Source organism: Perkinsus marinus (assembly GCF_000006405.1).
Source record: "Perkinsus marinus ATCC 50983 genomic scaffold scf_1104296927884, whole genome shotgun sequence".
Taxonomy (NCBI): domain Eukaryota; phylum Perkinsozoa; order Perkinsida; family Perkinsidae; genus Perkinsus; species Perkinsus marinus.
The window spans coordinates 5,413-20,086 of record NW_003217015.1 but is presented as its reverse complement, the minus strand read 5'-3'; the positions used below and the strand labels follow the sequence as shown (position 1 = coordinate 20,086).

The window sequence follows — 14,674 nt, the reverse complement described above, 5'->3', positions numbered from 1 at the left end:
TGAATTGTCCACCCGGTACCGAGGTCCGAGATGGCCAATGCATGAAGTGCTCGGCGGGTAAGATTTTCAACAGTATTGGGGCAGTTGGGGAAATCATGCACATGGTCAACCACAATATGGAAATTCTGAGGGAATTATGGGAAATTCTGATTGTTTTTTTGCGAACTTCTACCCGAATTCGTACGTAAACTTCGATAATTGATAAGGAAACTTCTAAGCGCAGCTGAGGAAAGCGAACATATATTCCATTAATGTGCCTTCGGGTCAAAACTATTCACTCTTTCCATGACAGCAACCCTTAGTTGTCTCGCACTCAGTCGACCGAGCTGCCGCCCTATGACGTATGGCGGTGGAGTTTCCTCAACAGTGTTGGAATATGTGTTTGCTTTCCTCTGCTGAGCTCAGGTGTTTCTCACCAATTGATAGCAAATTCGAGTAGAAGTGAACAGGAAGTTCGTGTCAGGATTTTTGGCGAGATTCTCATTGGTTCTTGTCAGGGACCAATAAGGATCTCGCAAAATTTCCTTAGAACTCTCATATTGTCACCAGTATATAAAGTTGACCATCGCATGGATCAGGTATGATTCAACCCTTTCCCATACTGGACGGTAACACCAGTTTCCACTGTCAATTGTGCCAACCTGGCTACTTCCAAAACATTGAGGGCAGCCCTGCTTCTGAGTGTAGGAAATGTATGCCTCACCCAACACCTGGAAACAATACTCTGATTGCATCTTTCCTTGCGACACCATAGAGGTAGGCACACCTTGTCCATTGGGAACCTTCACTCTCGAGGCTGGTAGTGTTCAATGTCTTCAATGTGGCATTGGAGAGTACCAAGATGTGGAAGGCCAGAGCTACTGTGAGTGCCGAAATGTTCTCCCGTCCCGAGTTCCCTTCACTGATAGGCAAGTACTGCCCTGGTCGGGCCAGCACAACAACAGCTTCAACAGGGTCAATTTCACCAACACAGTGTTATTGTGAGCTCAGCTGAGTTATTTCCTTGCTCATCGTTTACAATGTGGGAAAATATCCACACGATACGGAAATTCTGAGGAAATTTCGGAAGATTCTCATTGGTTTCTGCGGACTTTTCCTAACTGGATTTGAATGCAAACTCCTATAAATGGTGACGAAATTCCTAAGCTCAGCTGAGGAAAGCGAACATATATTCATACTCCAACACTGCTCGTACAAGCGTTCACATTCCAGGCAATCCCGGCTACTACAGTCACTGCGCTGTCGGGGAGTCTGACGCCAACTGTGAAGCCTCCAAAGCATACTACTTCAATCTTCATCTAACTGATGTGAAGTAAGAGCTTCCCCACGAAATTGTTGATGCCCTGTTGCCGTGCCAGTTTATGCGAGCCGTGTCCATCCGGCATGAGCTGCCCAGGAGGTTGGGCAGATGGAGATGCCCATGCAGGAGGTGATCCTCATTTTTCAGGAGGGTCCTTTGTATGCTCCCTCCCAAGCTGTCCTCGAGCCCTGTGTTCTCAGACACCGAGTACCATGCTCAACCCTCCATACGGCCCGGTATGTGGGCAAGTGTATCGTCTAAATATCAACCCTATAAATGTAAGCTGGTATGATCATCTGACTGAGATCGACCTCGATGCAGCTCCTGTATCAATAGACCATGCAGCGCTCGTCTGAGTACTTGACTTACCTCGGATGATGATCATGATGATGCTTTACGATAATAGGTGTGTCCCATTTCGAGTGCCCTGGTGGGCCTGCTGGTCAGTGTGCTGCCAGGCGGACTGGCACTGCATGCACTCTGTGCGAGGAAGGGTGGGTAGCTGTCTATTGTCTCCTTGTAGGGGAAGGAATCTACTCGTTATATTGCATTACGCTGAGCAAAGACAGGCATTGCCAACGTAGATACTTCCGTTTCAATGGTGCCTGTCGAGAGTGCTCCCCCAGCCACCGTCTCACGTTGATAGCCGTGCTAGTTCTTATGGCAGCATTCTGCTATGCTACGTGAGTTCGGCAACATAGCTGCTGATGATACCAGCCCTTATAGTTATCACATGACCGGTGGTAGCACTATGTTGCATCAAGTGACTACCTTACTTGGTGTCACCATGTCCCTTGGCCATGTATGTTACTCCCCCCCGACGTGTGTTATGGTCCTGTCAGATTATAAAGTACCTTCAACTGATGGCGCTATTCGGCCTCATCCTGTTCGAGTGGCACATCAGTTCGATAGACGATAATTCTTGGAGCTCGGTAGGTCGGTGTATTGTCTGTTCATGTGACTTTCTCAGCGTGTGTGGAGAATTTCGCACTACATCATTATGCTTGTCACCGTCAGTGTTGTTCGCTCTCCTCAGCTGAGTTCAGGAGTTTCCTCGCTAATTATAGCAGCTTATATACAAATTTGGGTAGAAGTGTAGAAAAACTAATGAGAATTGCCTCGAATGTTATCAAAATTTCCACGAACGTCACCTATACATGTAGTTGACACACCTCTGCCTCACCGTATGGAAATGGACATGTTCGCCTCATGATTGATGTCTTGTTACCAGCCGTGTGTGATCAGCTCCTGAAGGCTCTACGGCTTGCCTTGTTCGACTTCACCGAAGTGCTGTCCCTGGACTGCTGGGCTAATGGTATATCCCCTCTCGCCTCGTACACCATCCGTATGCTCATCCCCGTATTCCTCTATGGGTGAGCGGTCTAGCTTGTCAGCCTTGGTGTTTCGACACTCCCCCCCCCTCAGAATGATGTCGCTTGTATGGTTCTGTATTCAGTTCAAGCGTTATCGCCTCGTCAGTGGCTTTGGACGGGGGTACGCAGTAAGGGCTTCTCCTCTCTCGCTGACAGAGCCGTCCCTTCAGCTACGAGTGGGAGCACTTGAGCCTGGCGAATTCCATAGGGCAGATAACACAGGCCCTCTTTATCCCCATCGTGGTATCATCATTGGCCCCCTTGCAGTGCTTCTCTCACCCTAGCAGGGTAAGTGGGCCCCCTTGGGCCTACACTACTGCTATCCCAACATTGTAGGATGCCCAATCTGTTCTCCAATACCCTGAGCAGCTGTGCGAGGGCGGGGAGTACTGGGCGATGGTTGGCATCGGCATTGCTGGTGAGGGCAGTGTTGGAGAAATAGAAGTCTGGTTTCTGCAACTCAGTGCAAGACTTTCCTCACTACATAGTGAGAATTCACTCGCAATCTAGGGTAGAGGTGGACAACAAGGATTTTCCAAAATTTGCTCTGAATTTTCACATTATCACCAATACATGTGCATATTCGCTCACACAAGGACGGTTCAGTGGGCTAGTCTGTATCGAGGCATGGTATGAGTGCACTCCAATACAGACTGTGTATAGAGCCCTCACATATGTTGCTCCTTTTCTCCCGTGCGGTAACGCTGAAACCTGTCGTCGTCCAATATCCGAATTCCTCAGCGAAGGAGGACGGCTGATCACATCGTAGATCAGTCTCTAGTGGAGATACACACTGGTTTCTCGTGGCTAATCTGTCGGCATTTTAGCTGTCTTTCGATGGATGGCATGCTCCCGTCTAGGGGCATTCCTTCCGTTTCCCCTATGTTTTTCTGTATAGGCCTCTTGATATACGTCATCGGCTTCGTATGTCTGGTCTTCTGGGCTACACTATGGGTTGGAGAGCTCTGTGAAACTGACCCGTCGTGAGTGCTCGTCGGGTGGCTAGTTGAACACAGCTGAGCTCGTCTGCCACAGGTACATGAAGAGGTTCCGATTCCTGTTCTACCGATTTCGCCAAGACCGCTATTACTGGTCGACCATCATTGTTACACAGAATATGGCTCTATCTCTCGTGCCGTTCATCAAGGTCGATGACATGTATGTTAAATGACCGACTGATTAGTATCAAATGAGGCTGAGCAGACCGGAATTGTCAGGAACTCATTATGCGCTCTTGGCTCGTGTCATTGCGACAATACTCGCCTTACTTGTAGCAATCGCGTACTTGTCCTTCTCAGATATCTGAAGATTCTCCTGTTCGATATTATCATATCTGCTGCGCTCGTAATGCAGTTTAAATTCTGGCCATGGAGGAGCCATCTTTTCAACTGGTCCGAAGTCGTGTCCCAGGCCCTCATGCTAATCACCACGATAATCTCTGCAGTGAGTTTGAGGATTCCACCGAGAAATATCTGTTCAAAGCATCGATTTACAGCATTTCCAGGTCAAATTAATATTTTACCGACAAATTTAATTTTTTACCCATTTGATTAATGTTTTGCCCTTTTCGTTAACATTTTACCCATGGCTTTAAAGAAATACCAACAAAATTAATTTTATACCCGGTTAATTCGAAAGTTAAGGAGTTTAATTTAACCACGGGCGCACGCGATGTCACGCGCGCGTGCAGAGTTAACCTCGAACCACCCTTTGTATGGGAAGAGCGGAAAAACCTGCGGGAAAGCTATGGAAATCCTAGGTAATCTACAGTAGAACAGGTTGAATATCTTTCCGTGATGCCCAGCAGCGTAGTCGATTATACAGTGCCCACATCTTCTGCCAGCGAGTTGACCAGCGACTCTTCCCACACGGCTTCCATTCCTGTACAACCCAGGAAGAGGGACCCAAGAGAGGCGTCAAGCGAGGCAAGTATAATACCAATATAACCGTTGAAACAGCGACACGACTTATCGAGGCCAAGCAAAACGGGGAATCCTGGTATGACGTCGCTATCTAACACAATCTGTCGCTGCATAGACCAGCAGGATTTGATTTACGGGCAGTAAGACCTTCCTGTCCCGTTATTTCTGGAAGTACATTCATTCGGGAAAAATACCCTGAGCCGTAGTACTATCCGTGGAATGGCTAATGAGATGAGTTACAACCGACATGTAGCTTCTGGAACCGTTTCACGAATGTTGAGGGGTGTTGAATTCCATGACGGCATTAAATTAAACTCCTTAACTTTCAAATTAACCGGGTATAAAATCAATTTTGTTGGTATTTCTTTGAAGCCATGGGTAAAATGTTAACGAAAAGGGTAAAACATTAACCAAATGGGTAAAAAATTAAATTTGTCGGTAAAATATTAATTTGACCTGGAAATGCTGTAGACTACAATTATTTTTCAAACTTTCCTACTAATTTTGATATTGTCACCAACGCTGTTGTTGACCATGTGCATATTCTACCACCCTGGACTACACACAGTGTTTTGTCAGTGTAATGGGTTAGGTATTCATACCGCGAGAACGAGAGTTACCGAGCGGGAAGTCTGCAGTGAACACTTTGTTGGTCATCCTCATTATCACAGGAGCTATGTGAGCCCCTAGTTTGATTCTGGTGGGGTTGGCGATGATTCGAAAGACTATACGAAGAGCATTCAAATATTCCCTCTGTCGAATTTCATTATTCTATGGGGAATATGCGCATGGTCAACTATGTGTCGGTGGCAATATAAGGATGCTGAAAAAAATGTGACAATTTTTGTTGGTTCTTTGTAGTTTCGGCGCGAAAACTTGTAGCGCGAATTAACCAAGTCGTGCGTAGCCCTTTATAATGTAGTGATGGAGCTCCTGAGCTCGGCTGAGGAAACCAAACATATACTCCAACACTGTTCTAGAGAGGAATGTGTCTCCTCGTCCCGACGGCACCAGTTGCCAGGCTATGCTAGACGATGCACTCTGGATCGGTCAGTGTACCTTTGGCTCGCTATTAAACTATCTAGTTTCGTCGTGTTGCTGATCGGTGACACTTTTCATGCGCAATACCCTTTTTCCGACGTCGTTCAAGACTACCAACTTCGACGTAAACTTCAATAAACTGTCCATTTGATGCGAGAAAAGTGGTGACATCCGTCTTGGCCTCATCGGCAGGCTATTCATCACAGCTACAGCATATTCTATTTACATTGCTCGCAAAGGGGGCAGCTTGCAAACGGAGGTCGAACCATGTGATCGATTCCAGAACGAGGTCAGGACCAAATGGAAAGAGCTGGTACGGAAAAACTCAGTAATCATCGATGCCATATGGTGACCTAGGTTGAATCTTTTATTGACTCTCCCGATGGTCACACGTGCGTGGATATCACAGCTATCATGAACAAATATGACTTAGAGAGATTCACAGTGGTAAGTGAGCAGACGAAAAAGTATTCATCGTGCTCAACTTTCACGGTAAAATCTACACAAACGCGCATAGGAGGGGGCATCGATAGTTCATCATACCCATAGAAGAGTATCGGATCCGAGCATGGTCTTGCCAATGCGACTTCCCACAGTTGCTCGAGACGATTGCTGCCGCACTGTATATACCACCAGAGAGCGTCCAAGCTATTCCCAGCACAATCATGACCAGGACAGCTCTGCTTGAGAATCTGCCAGAGATTCCTGAGAGGAGTCAATCCCCGGAAAATGCAGAACCTGCCCCCTTCCGCAGGTGAGCTTCCAGCCATAACGGAGTTCATCCATTAAGACTGACAGTTGTTTATTCTCCATTTAATCGCTCATTCACCTCAGGGCTGCTGTGAGTAAGACGATGCCTGCTCGCTCCCGGAGGAAGCACGGCACCGTTAGCGTGAGCCCTGCTATCGAAACCAGTGGCGAAGCGAGAAGATCGCAGAGAAAACATACGATCATACGTCGTAAGCATCGTTCTGATGGCGCGATTCTCCGAGTTTTGAGGTGCCTCGAAGATTTATTGGGAGAGAAAGCTGCCACGACGCGTCACCACACTGTTTGCTGTGATTTGTTAGCATCTGCAAGGAGACACACCGTAACGGGTGCCAGGCCGACTATAGGACAGCAGCCCGCGTTAGTGTATCCCGTTCGATCGCGGAGGAGGCGCATCAGCTTCGTCAGGTAGCTGCATGCTATGGAATTCATCTGCAGCCGAAATTTTCAGGCCCGAGACCATCGAGGCGCAGCGCGAGCAACAAGCTAATATTGATTTCCAAGCTATGTTCGAGGAGTTTGCCAGGAACACTGACCGGTGCCCGAACCAATTTTTCGGCTATGTGTGGATCCCTTTAGTCCTCAGCCACTTGGAGCCCCCAATATCAGGAGTCGAGTAAGGAGTTACCGCACGTCGCTCATGTATTGTTGTAACAATAGTGGTGGTGGTGGTTTGTGTTGAGTAGTTCAGTGAACTATTTACCGACACGAAGGCACGAGTGATGCACAGAACTCCATCAAGAATTCAATGATCCTACTAAAGCGCGTTCTGGGATAGTGATGAGCTAAGTCATCATACAGGACGGTAGAGAAGCCGTCAGTTGACTCGACAAGATTCATGCGAAGCGACCGACGCCTAAATGTTGACGGCGGTGTCGAACCAGTGTGAGTCGCTGAGTCCTCATAGTGACTCTCAGTATGTCTCCGAGTACAGCTGGCTCGTGTTGCTCAGCAAGAGTTGATGATAACTTCACACGGAGCGACAAGATATGCATGGGAGTATTGATCACTGCTCGACAAGCACTCAGACTGGCTCCCTCGTCAATAAATGGTTGAAAGGGCACGATTAACGAGTACTTGCAGCGTGGCTATCGTTGTGCTGCGCTTTCAGTTGAATAAGTGGTTGCTTTAATAAGCGACATTATTCATGTCTTTGGAGCGTGAGGGCTTGCCTTTCGAGTTTCTCTTGCCGACAACACGCTATGACAAAGCCCCGTACTAGAACACGAACTTGCGTTAGCAGCAGTTGTACACTCATGCAGCATGGACGCTATCAATCATGTTTCTCAAGCCTGTGAAGAGGCTCGATTGACAGCCACATTGACCCTGACATAAGGTGATCCCGACTGCGTGTAAGGAGCAGCCGTATGAGCAGAAGTATAACGTGATGACGGATAAACGACATCTGCCGGGCGGTGGTTCATTGAGACCAGCTTAGCCTGGCAAAGAGCCGTGACATGACGCAGTAAGCAATCGGGTTACCCTTTCGTTCCCGTCAAAAGAAGTGAGGTCGATGCTGTTGTTCGCTGGCGCTGCAATGGTGTAGCTAGGAACCCAGCTACTGCCCATCCGAGCGGTATACGATCCCGTTGTATCTGCTGAGGCAACTTAGTGTTCTTTTTGCGGGGTCTACCTAGCTCTACCGAGCGGGGCTGCTAAACCCCATGGGGCAGAGCTGGTCCTCGTAGCTCTGGGAGTGTTGGGGTTGATTCGGCTCGTTCTCGGCGTGTTGGAGTCCAATGGGGACGGGAAACCTGTCGATGATCAATCGCTGGCTGGCTGAAACCTTCCGGACCCCCCACCTTCGGAACGCTGCATGGGCAGCGCCTTCTTGAATGGCGATTCCGCTCTCTGTCTGGTCGGGGCATTATCGCTGCTGCCATCTCCGCCCTGTGAAAGCAGCCAACAAGATAACCAACCATCCCTGCAAGGCTAGGACCTACCACTTGCTGCGACTGCCTTCCCTCCCTCCCCTTGCACTCCTTGCAGTGTTCATCTAGATCTTGACGGAGGTCTGCGAGTTCCTGACATACACATTTCCCCAGGGAAAGGAAACCCGTACTGGTCTTACTGTCCTCAGCTGGTCCACTTGTTTACTCACGCTAGCAGCATGTTCGTGACGCTCTTCTCGCAGCATTTTGATCTCCCTGTTCATGCCTGATAATATTCCCACTAGAGAGGCCATCTCCTGCCTCACGCTCTGAGGCACGACGAGCTCCCCAGCAGACCTTCAACATCCATTCTCACATCCTCGAATTTGTTCCGCGACTTCTTCAGCGTTGTAATATCCTTACTGGCCACCTCCAGTGCCTTGAATGCCGCCTCGAACTGTTGCTGCCATGTGCTACTGAGTGTATTCAGGTCCCGCCGGAGCAGGTCGACCGCGTTACGTTGGCTGCACAAGCGTGTGCTCGTAGAGGAAGACCATTAACCCTTACATCTTCGCCTCCCTCCCACACTGTCTCATTGCTGCACCAGTCGCCCTTTCGTCCTCTTGACTCAACGAGCGGAGATCAGACAACCACTCAGCGAAAGCCAGGACCTATCAAGTTGTTTAATACCGAGATGGAAGAGGCTTCACTTCACCGTTGGGTCGATACCGGCTCTTCCAGCACGGGCCGAGGCAGAGGATCGTTCCTTCACTGGAGCTAACATGAATCCACTCCACCACTGGCGACCACTCGAACCCCCACGTTGGCGTGCTTCTCCTATTGTGCCCTCATCCCAGGAGCTATCGTCCTCTGCTATCAGCTGCATTGGGGTTCGAGGAGTCCTTCGATCATCTCCCTCCTCATTAGCTGTAGAATGCTTCCTCCTGAAGCAGCGCTACGTTCAGTCGATGCCTAGATAGGCCCTACGATCTCGCTATGGATGATCTCGTCGGCTTGTTCACGTTGGTGCTCATCAGCAACTATACGGTGCTGAGCGCCAGAGTCAGTCGATGGTAATTGACAAACGCGGAAAGAGGTGAGAAGATGGAAAGTGAATTGATTGGTACGAATAGAAAGTAGTTCTGACGAGGTAAAGGATGGAGAATTTTTCCATCACTCCTGGGAGGTGGTCCGCTCCCCCTCCTCCTCCTCTACATCTTCACGAGCATCCTCCATCTGATGATGATGATCATCATCATGATGATAATGGTGATGATGCCGCGACTTGTGCTTATTCGTTGGCCATGACAACACCCGTTCAATCTCGTTCGCGTTACCATCGAATTCCTAAAAAGCAGCGATGAGGGGCCAAAGGGAGTGGTGACTCCTCACTTGGAGGAGCATTTGGTTTATCAGTAGTGCCCATCTACTGCGGTCCTTGAGGTTCTGTTTCATATCAATGAGTATTGTACGATTCCGATTGATCAAATTCTGTACGTAGCAGACGCGTTGTCGCTGATCGGACTTCTGAAGATGATATGATGCGGACCAACCGGGCCGGGATGAGTCCTCACCCATCGCTTGAAGCGAGGCTCGTCAGGATAGGCCTCGTGACGGTGCTTATCGCAGTACGCCTTCAAAGGGAGGATGACATCACCCTCCTCGTCGTCGTGTATGTGATCAGCTTCGGCTACAAAGGGACTTATCCCGTATCCTCCCCGCTCAACCTCAAGATTCCCCAGAAAAGATATGCCTACCTACTAGATCGAGAGCATAGTTCATAGCACGTGCGCAGGGGACGTGGAAGCCTCGGTAACAGCCTTTTGCGGAGCACTGAAGTACAGCTCCAACATGAGGGAGATGACAGACATCACAGACCGCTTCAAATCTGATAACAACACCACTGATCAGCCTCAATAGTCAATGCCTTAACATTGACGAGTTCCAGGCGAAGTTGTAGCACACGCCCAAGGGAAATGAAGTAGTCCCAATTGGAAGTTACTGACGGGGGGCGACAGAGCCTTGTGTTGGTCCTGGTGAGTTCCAACAACTATCCCAATCGAGATAATGGAGTTCGGTATAGGGAGGATAAGCAGCTTACCTTTCTTGTAGATTCCGCATAGAGGCCGCGTCCAAAGATATGTACCTGTCAATTGGCATTATCATCATCCTCGTCGTGGCAGGGGCTTGACCTCACCCGTATCTCCCCTCCTGAATGCTGCACTCGGGTATCCACCAAGCGCAGGCGGCGTGGATCCAATACCCTCCAAACCTACAGCCGAAGATCAATAGCGGGTGATGCGACAAAGCATGAACTCACGTGCCACCTTTGATCCTGAGGAGAGCCCCCGTTCGCCGCGGACACAACAAACATTGCCGTTCCCTCCTCGCCTCGTCCTCGCCTGATACTGAACTTCACAGAGCGTGGCATACGTCGCCCTACTGATGCTGTTCTCTCGAGCGTATGTGCAGAAGTCGCAATACCATGCCCCTTTGGGCACACGTGCTATACTGATAGGAAGGCAGCACCTCGCCGGCCCAACAGTGGGAAAGAGGAGCTTACGCATAGCAATCCTGGTGGACCGCGGCTTCACAGGCGTCACAGATAAGGATGAGGTTCGGGTTGCCGTCCTGGGATGCAATACTGAGCACGGTTAGGGTGATCAATGACGGCTCACCTCATCGTCTTGGTCTTGTATAAGGCAAACGTCACAGACGACGCCGTCATCGTCGAGCTCCTCGAGGACCTCCTCTACAGTGTCGTAGGCCTGCGCGCCCTGTTGCATGCTCGACGGAGTCCTTTATAGTGACGACCTCAAGGGAAGAAAGAAACTCGTTGGACGTGAGCAGATGATACGGGAGAAGGGGACAATTCGACTCAAGAGAGAGGGTATGGAAACACTGTCGATTCTACTCTGATAGAAATATAAACAACGCAGAACTAATACGACCGACCCCAATACTCCGTCACGACCGGCCACAAATGTATTCTACTGGACCTCTCGGAGGGACCACTGACATCTCGGGGATTCCCATCAGGTCATCACCAACCACAATCGACTGTTCATCATCAATACCCACTAGTTATGATGTTGTTGTCCACTTAGGGGAATATACCGAGTCAGATGGCTTCTGAGATACCACTCAATGTGCAACTAGACTGAACTAGGAGAGCAGACACCGCCGAGTACATACCACTCGCTGCGAAGATCGCAGGGCGATGATCAGATATACCCCACCAGGACCCATCGATGATAAGGACGATGACTTGAGCTACGGCGGCATGCGCCATAGGAAACATCCGATGCGATTAAGGAGAGGAATGGTAATGCAAGTAGCACACAACGGCTCTCAAGTTGGTAGTATCGGGCCAAGCCAACATCCCTTCTGCTCCGGTGCTCTGATGAGGACCATCGAACTCAACAGCAAGCCAGCAAAGACCAGGAGGGGCACGATCCTCCAGCAAAGGGCTATGCCCAGCCCGTCAGTGGTAAGACCATCTCTCTGACAACACATCGAGCCGTATTTGGCAGGAGGTATGCTGAATACTATGACGCCTCCAACGGCGACGAGGAATACTGGACCAGTGCAAGTCGCCAGAAAAGACACAAGAGCAGCATTAGCCACAGCCTTAAAGAGGCACCAAAGGAACCATGGTGACAAATTACAAACAGCGATGATCACAGTAGCAACGTTCCTTAGATGGAGGTAGACAAGCCAGCGTACTTCAGCACGTAGGAGTCGGCGTAGGACAGGGAGGCGTCGAGGACATGGAAAAAAATCTGCAGGGCAAAATAGTCTCCCATCAAGCTCCGAGGGACCGTGTCTGCGATGGGAGTTGTGAGCATGAATAGGCGCATACAATTCCTGATGAAAAAAGGGACGGCCCGACGGTGCTCTTTACAGGGTCATATAACCATAGCTCTGTCCTCTATGTGGTGCCATAAGATTACAATGCGAACCCCACTCGAAAGCCGAGACTGACCAACACAACACACACGAAAGGTTATAGAGGTAGATCAGGAAAGGTAATGAACGTTTAGCGCGGGGGTCCTCGAAACCAGGCCACGATGAGGCCGCGAGATGGTATCAGTATTTCTACAAGTACCTGCTCGCAACACATCAGCGCGCCCTACATGTCGCCTCTCCCATCCTACAGACTAGCGCTGAATACAATGCCTCTCCGCAGCTTAGTCCGGCCTTCGACCATCTTCTCCTCCAACTCCTTGTGGCCGATCAACTTAGCCGCCATTCCTATCAGGACAACTCCATTATTACAAACCTCACAACCTACGACCACTTACCTAGTTCCCTCAGTAGCTCCTCAAGGCGCCTCATGACTCGGACGACGCTGCCTTCGTACATCTCAACGGTCTGCATGATGTCCTTGAAAGGCTTCCCCTCCATCCAAGCCACGACTGCTGGGACCAGCTGCGGTCGTATGTGGTCCTCCACGTAGGTGCTGGTGTCGACCCCAGCCACTTTGCATTCCTACAAGGACGGGATATTGCCTCACCGACGACTCCTGGTAAGTACCGCCATGACCGTGGCCACGTCCTGAGCAATGACCTTCATTTTGTCCAAAGCCTTCGCCAAATCAGCGTTCTCGGGCGTCCTGATGATGTGACGAAAGTGCGGTATCGAAATCGCCCAGCAGCCCCTACGTGGCATCTTCCGACTTCTCGTCCAGGATCAAACACGAACAGAGAGCGGCGATATGCTCGGCCTGGCAGAACCAGAAGTGTCACTAAATAATGATAATGAGGAGACCTACCGACATCCCTTCAAAGACGTTGTTGAAGACCAATTCAGTGAGGAGGATCTCGTCGCACGAGGAGATCTCACACGCCAACTTTCCCTACAACCAACAACACTAACCAGGCGTCCCAACAGCAGCAGGCCGCCTCCACCTTCTCGAGGACGACATTATTCCTATCCACGAAGCCCAGCCGACGCAAGACACGCTTCATCGATCTTAGCTCATCACGGAGGATCTAAGAGAAGAACCATGAATACCTGTCAAGGTCGCCGTCTCCTGGACTTACCACAGTGTTTTGATTTTTCAAGATGTCCGCGCACTTAGTCTGCTCCTCATGAAGATGGACTCGTTTCGTGAAGAGGTCCATAAGCCTATACATACAAAACTTTCCGAATACATTTGATGTTTTTTCTGAAATTTTTGATAATTTTCTCGATTTTTTTAGAAGACATACCCCTTTATCAATTTTTTCCCGACTGTTTTCAAGCAGTGACCCGAAAAATTTCGATGAAATTGCTGATAATTTTTAAAAAGGTACCACGCTGCAAAGCCAGCCCGAGCCGGCACTTACTGAGATCGCTCTGCTTGGGGCACCGTCATAAGGCGGTTCGACAACTTTGCGTTTTCTGCATTCTTCATCTTCTTCGAGACCTCACTGAACTCCTCACCATCGATCTTCATCTCATTAACCGGGTCAAGCTCGGGCAGTCCGTGAGCCTTGAAGTTGTCATGGTTTAGCTGAGCAAAGCATAATATGATCAATCCTATTTGTGTCCACTCCTGTTACAATGGCCTTCAGCATATTCTTGCATTGGGTCTTCACAGCTTCCGTACGGTTGTGGGCCTCCTGAGCCGCCTGTGGCAGCTGCCCTCTGATCCTACTGATCTTATGAAGGGCCCTCAGAGGAACACTTCGAACAATGCCCTCCTCTGAAATGACATGGTTGAAGACCGTCACATTGAGCGACCTGACTACTACTACTACCATCAATGCAATCAACAACGTAGCTGTTATCGAGATCAGCCGCCCCTTTATCCTCAGCCAACTTGTCACACTTGATAACCATAGCCCAATCACCTGCTCCTACCACTCCTCCGTCACTTCACGCCAATACCACACTTACCATTCTTCGACAGACTGATGAGCCTGCCAGGGTTCATGAAGGGAATGGCGTACTTGGGCAAAGTTAATATCTTCCTGCGCTCCTCGATAGCATTGGCCAGCTCTTGATCAGCTTGGAAGGCGTCTGTCAATGCCTAAGGGCAGGCCTGAATCTCCCACAGTAGGACGGAGCACTGCTACCATTTTAACATCAAAGTTCATCTTCTTTGAGGCATCAGCAGTGACCTTATTCAGCTCCTCAGTGGCATCCTCCAACTTATGGCTCAATTCCGAATGCTGATCAGGGCAAACCACCGTCACGCGCCACGAAATTATCCCCAGATGAACTACCTTCTCCTTGGCCGCTATGCAGCCCTTGTCCTTCTGGAACTGTGAGAAACTCCTCTCGAGTAGGTAGTTGGGGTCAACACCTGAACAGCCATCACAGAGTTTCACGCCACTACGGCTACCACCAGCGAGGGGGAATATGCACATGCTCAACAACATGTGCCGCTAAAATTATGAGAATTTCCAAAAA

General features: G+C 49.6%; 4 protein-coding genes across 4 annotated transcripts; 1 reads left to right on the top strand and 3 right to left on the bottom strand.

The window, feature by feature from the left end:
* Window positions 1-1,460: 1,460 nt before the first annotated feature.
* On the top strand, window positions 1,461-3,844 carry Pmar_PMAR010035 (hypothetical protein; the record flags this gene model as incomplete). Its single annotated transcript, XM_002788459.1, has 11 exons — window positions 1,461-1,578; window positions 1,707-1,794; window positions 1,885-1,983; window positions 2,027-2,102; window positions 2,143-2,232; window positions 2,546-2,673; window positions 2,757-2,801; window positions 2,844-2,961; window positions 3,010-3,091; window positions 3,572-3,656; window positions 3,709-3,844. 11 exons carry the CDS (start codon window positions 1,461-1,463, stop codon window positions 3,842-3,844), a joined length of 1,065 nt encoding a protein of 354 aa, XP_002788505.1.
* A 4,199-nt stretch (window positions 3,845-8,043) lies between these two features.
* On the bottom strand, window positions 8,044-9,161 carry Pmar_PMAR010034 (hypothetical protein; the record flags this gene model as incomplete). Its single annotated transcript, XM_002788458.1, has 7 exons — window positions 8,044-8,183; window positions 8,207-8,294; window positions 8,348-8,428; window positions 8,476-8,604; window positions 8,652-8,799; window positions 8,843-8,946; window positions 8,991-9,161. The coding sequence occupies 7 exons, from the start codon at window positions 9,159-9,161 to the stop codon at window positions 8,044-8,046; spliced, it is 861 nt and encodes a 286-aa protein (XP_002788504.1).
* Window positions 9,162-9,448: 287 nt separating this feature from the next.
* Pmar_PMAR010033 (conserved hypothetical protein) lies at window positions 9,449-11,100 on the bottom strand (the record flags this gene model as incomplete). Its single annotated transcript, XM_002788457.1, has 10 exons — window positions 10,954-11,100; window positions 10,839-10,906; window positions 10,719-10,786; window positions 10,596-10,677; window positions 10,473-10,547; window positions 10,377-10,421; window positions 10,033-10,163; window positions 9,850-9,965; window positions 9,668-9,802; window positions 9,449-9,622 (listed from the first exon to the last, which is right to left on the bottom strand). Exons 1-10 carry the CDS (start codon window positions 11,059-11,061, stop codon window positions 9,449-9,451), a joined length of 1,002 nt encoding a protein of 333 aa, XP_002788503.1. The 5' UTR covers window positions 11,062-11,100.
* Window positions 11,101-12,279: 1,179 nt separating this feature from the next.
* Pmar_PMAR010032 (helicase, putative) lies at window positions 12,280-14,631 on the bottom strand (the record flags this gene model as incomplete). Its single annotated transcript, XM_002788456.1, has 14 exons — window positions 12,280-12,383; window positions 12,433-12,529; window positions 12,580-12,766; window positions 12,812-12,890; window positions 12,940-13,001; window positions 13,050-13,133; window positions 13,186-13,269; window positions 13,321-13,405; window positions 13,606-13,772; window positions 13,822-13,964; window positions 14,014-14,118; window positions 14,159-14,291; window positions 14,338-14,567; window positions 14,601-14,631. The coding sequence occupies 14 exons, from the start codon at window positions 14,629-14,631 to the stop codon at window positions 12,374-12,376; spliced, it is 1,497 nt and encodes a 498-aa protein (XP_002788502.1). The 3' UTR covers window positions 12,280-12,373.
* Between the last annotated feature and the right edge of the window lie 43 nt (window positions 14,632-14,674).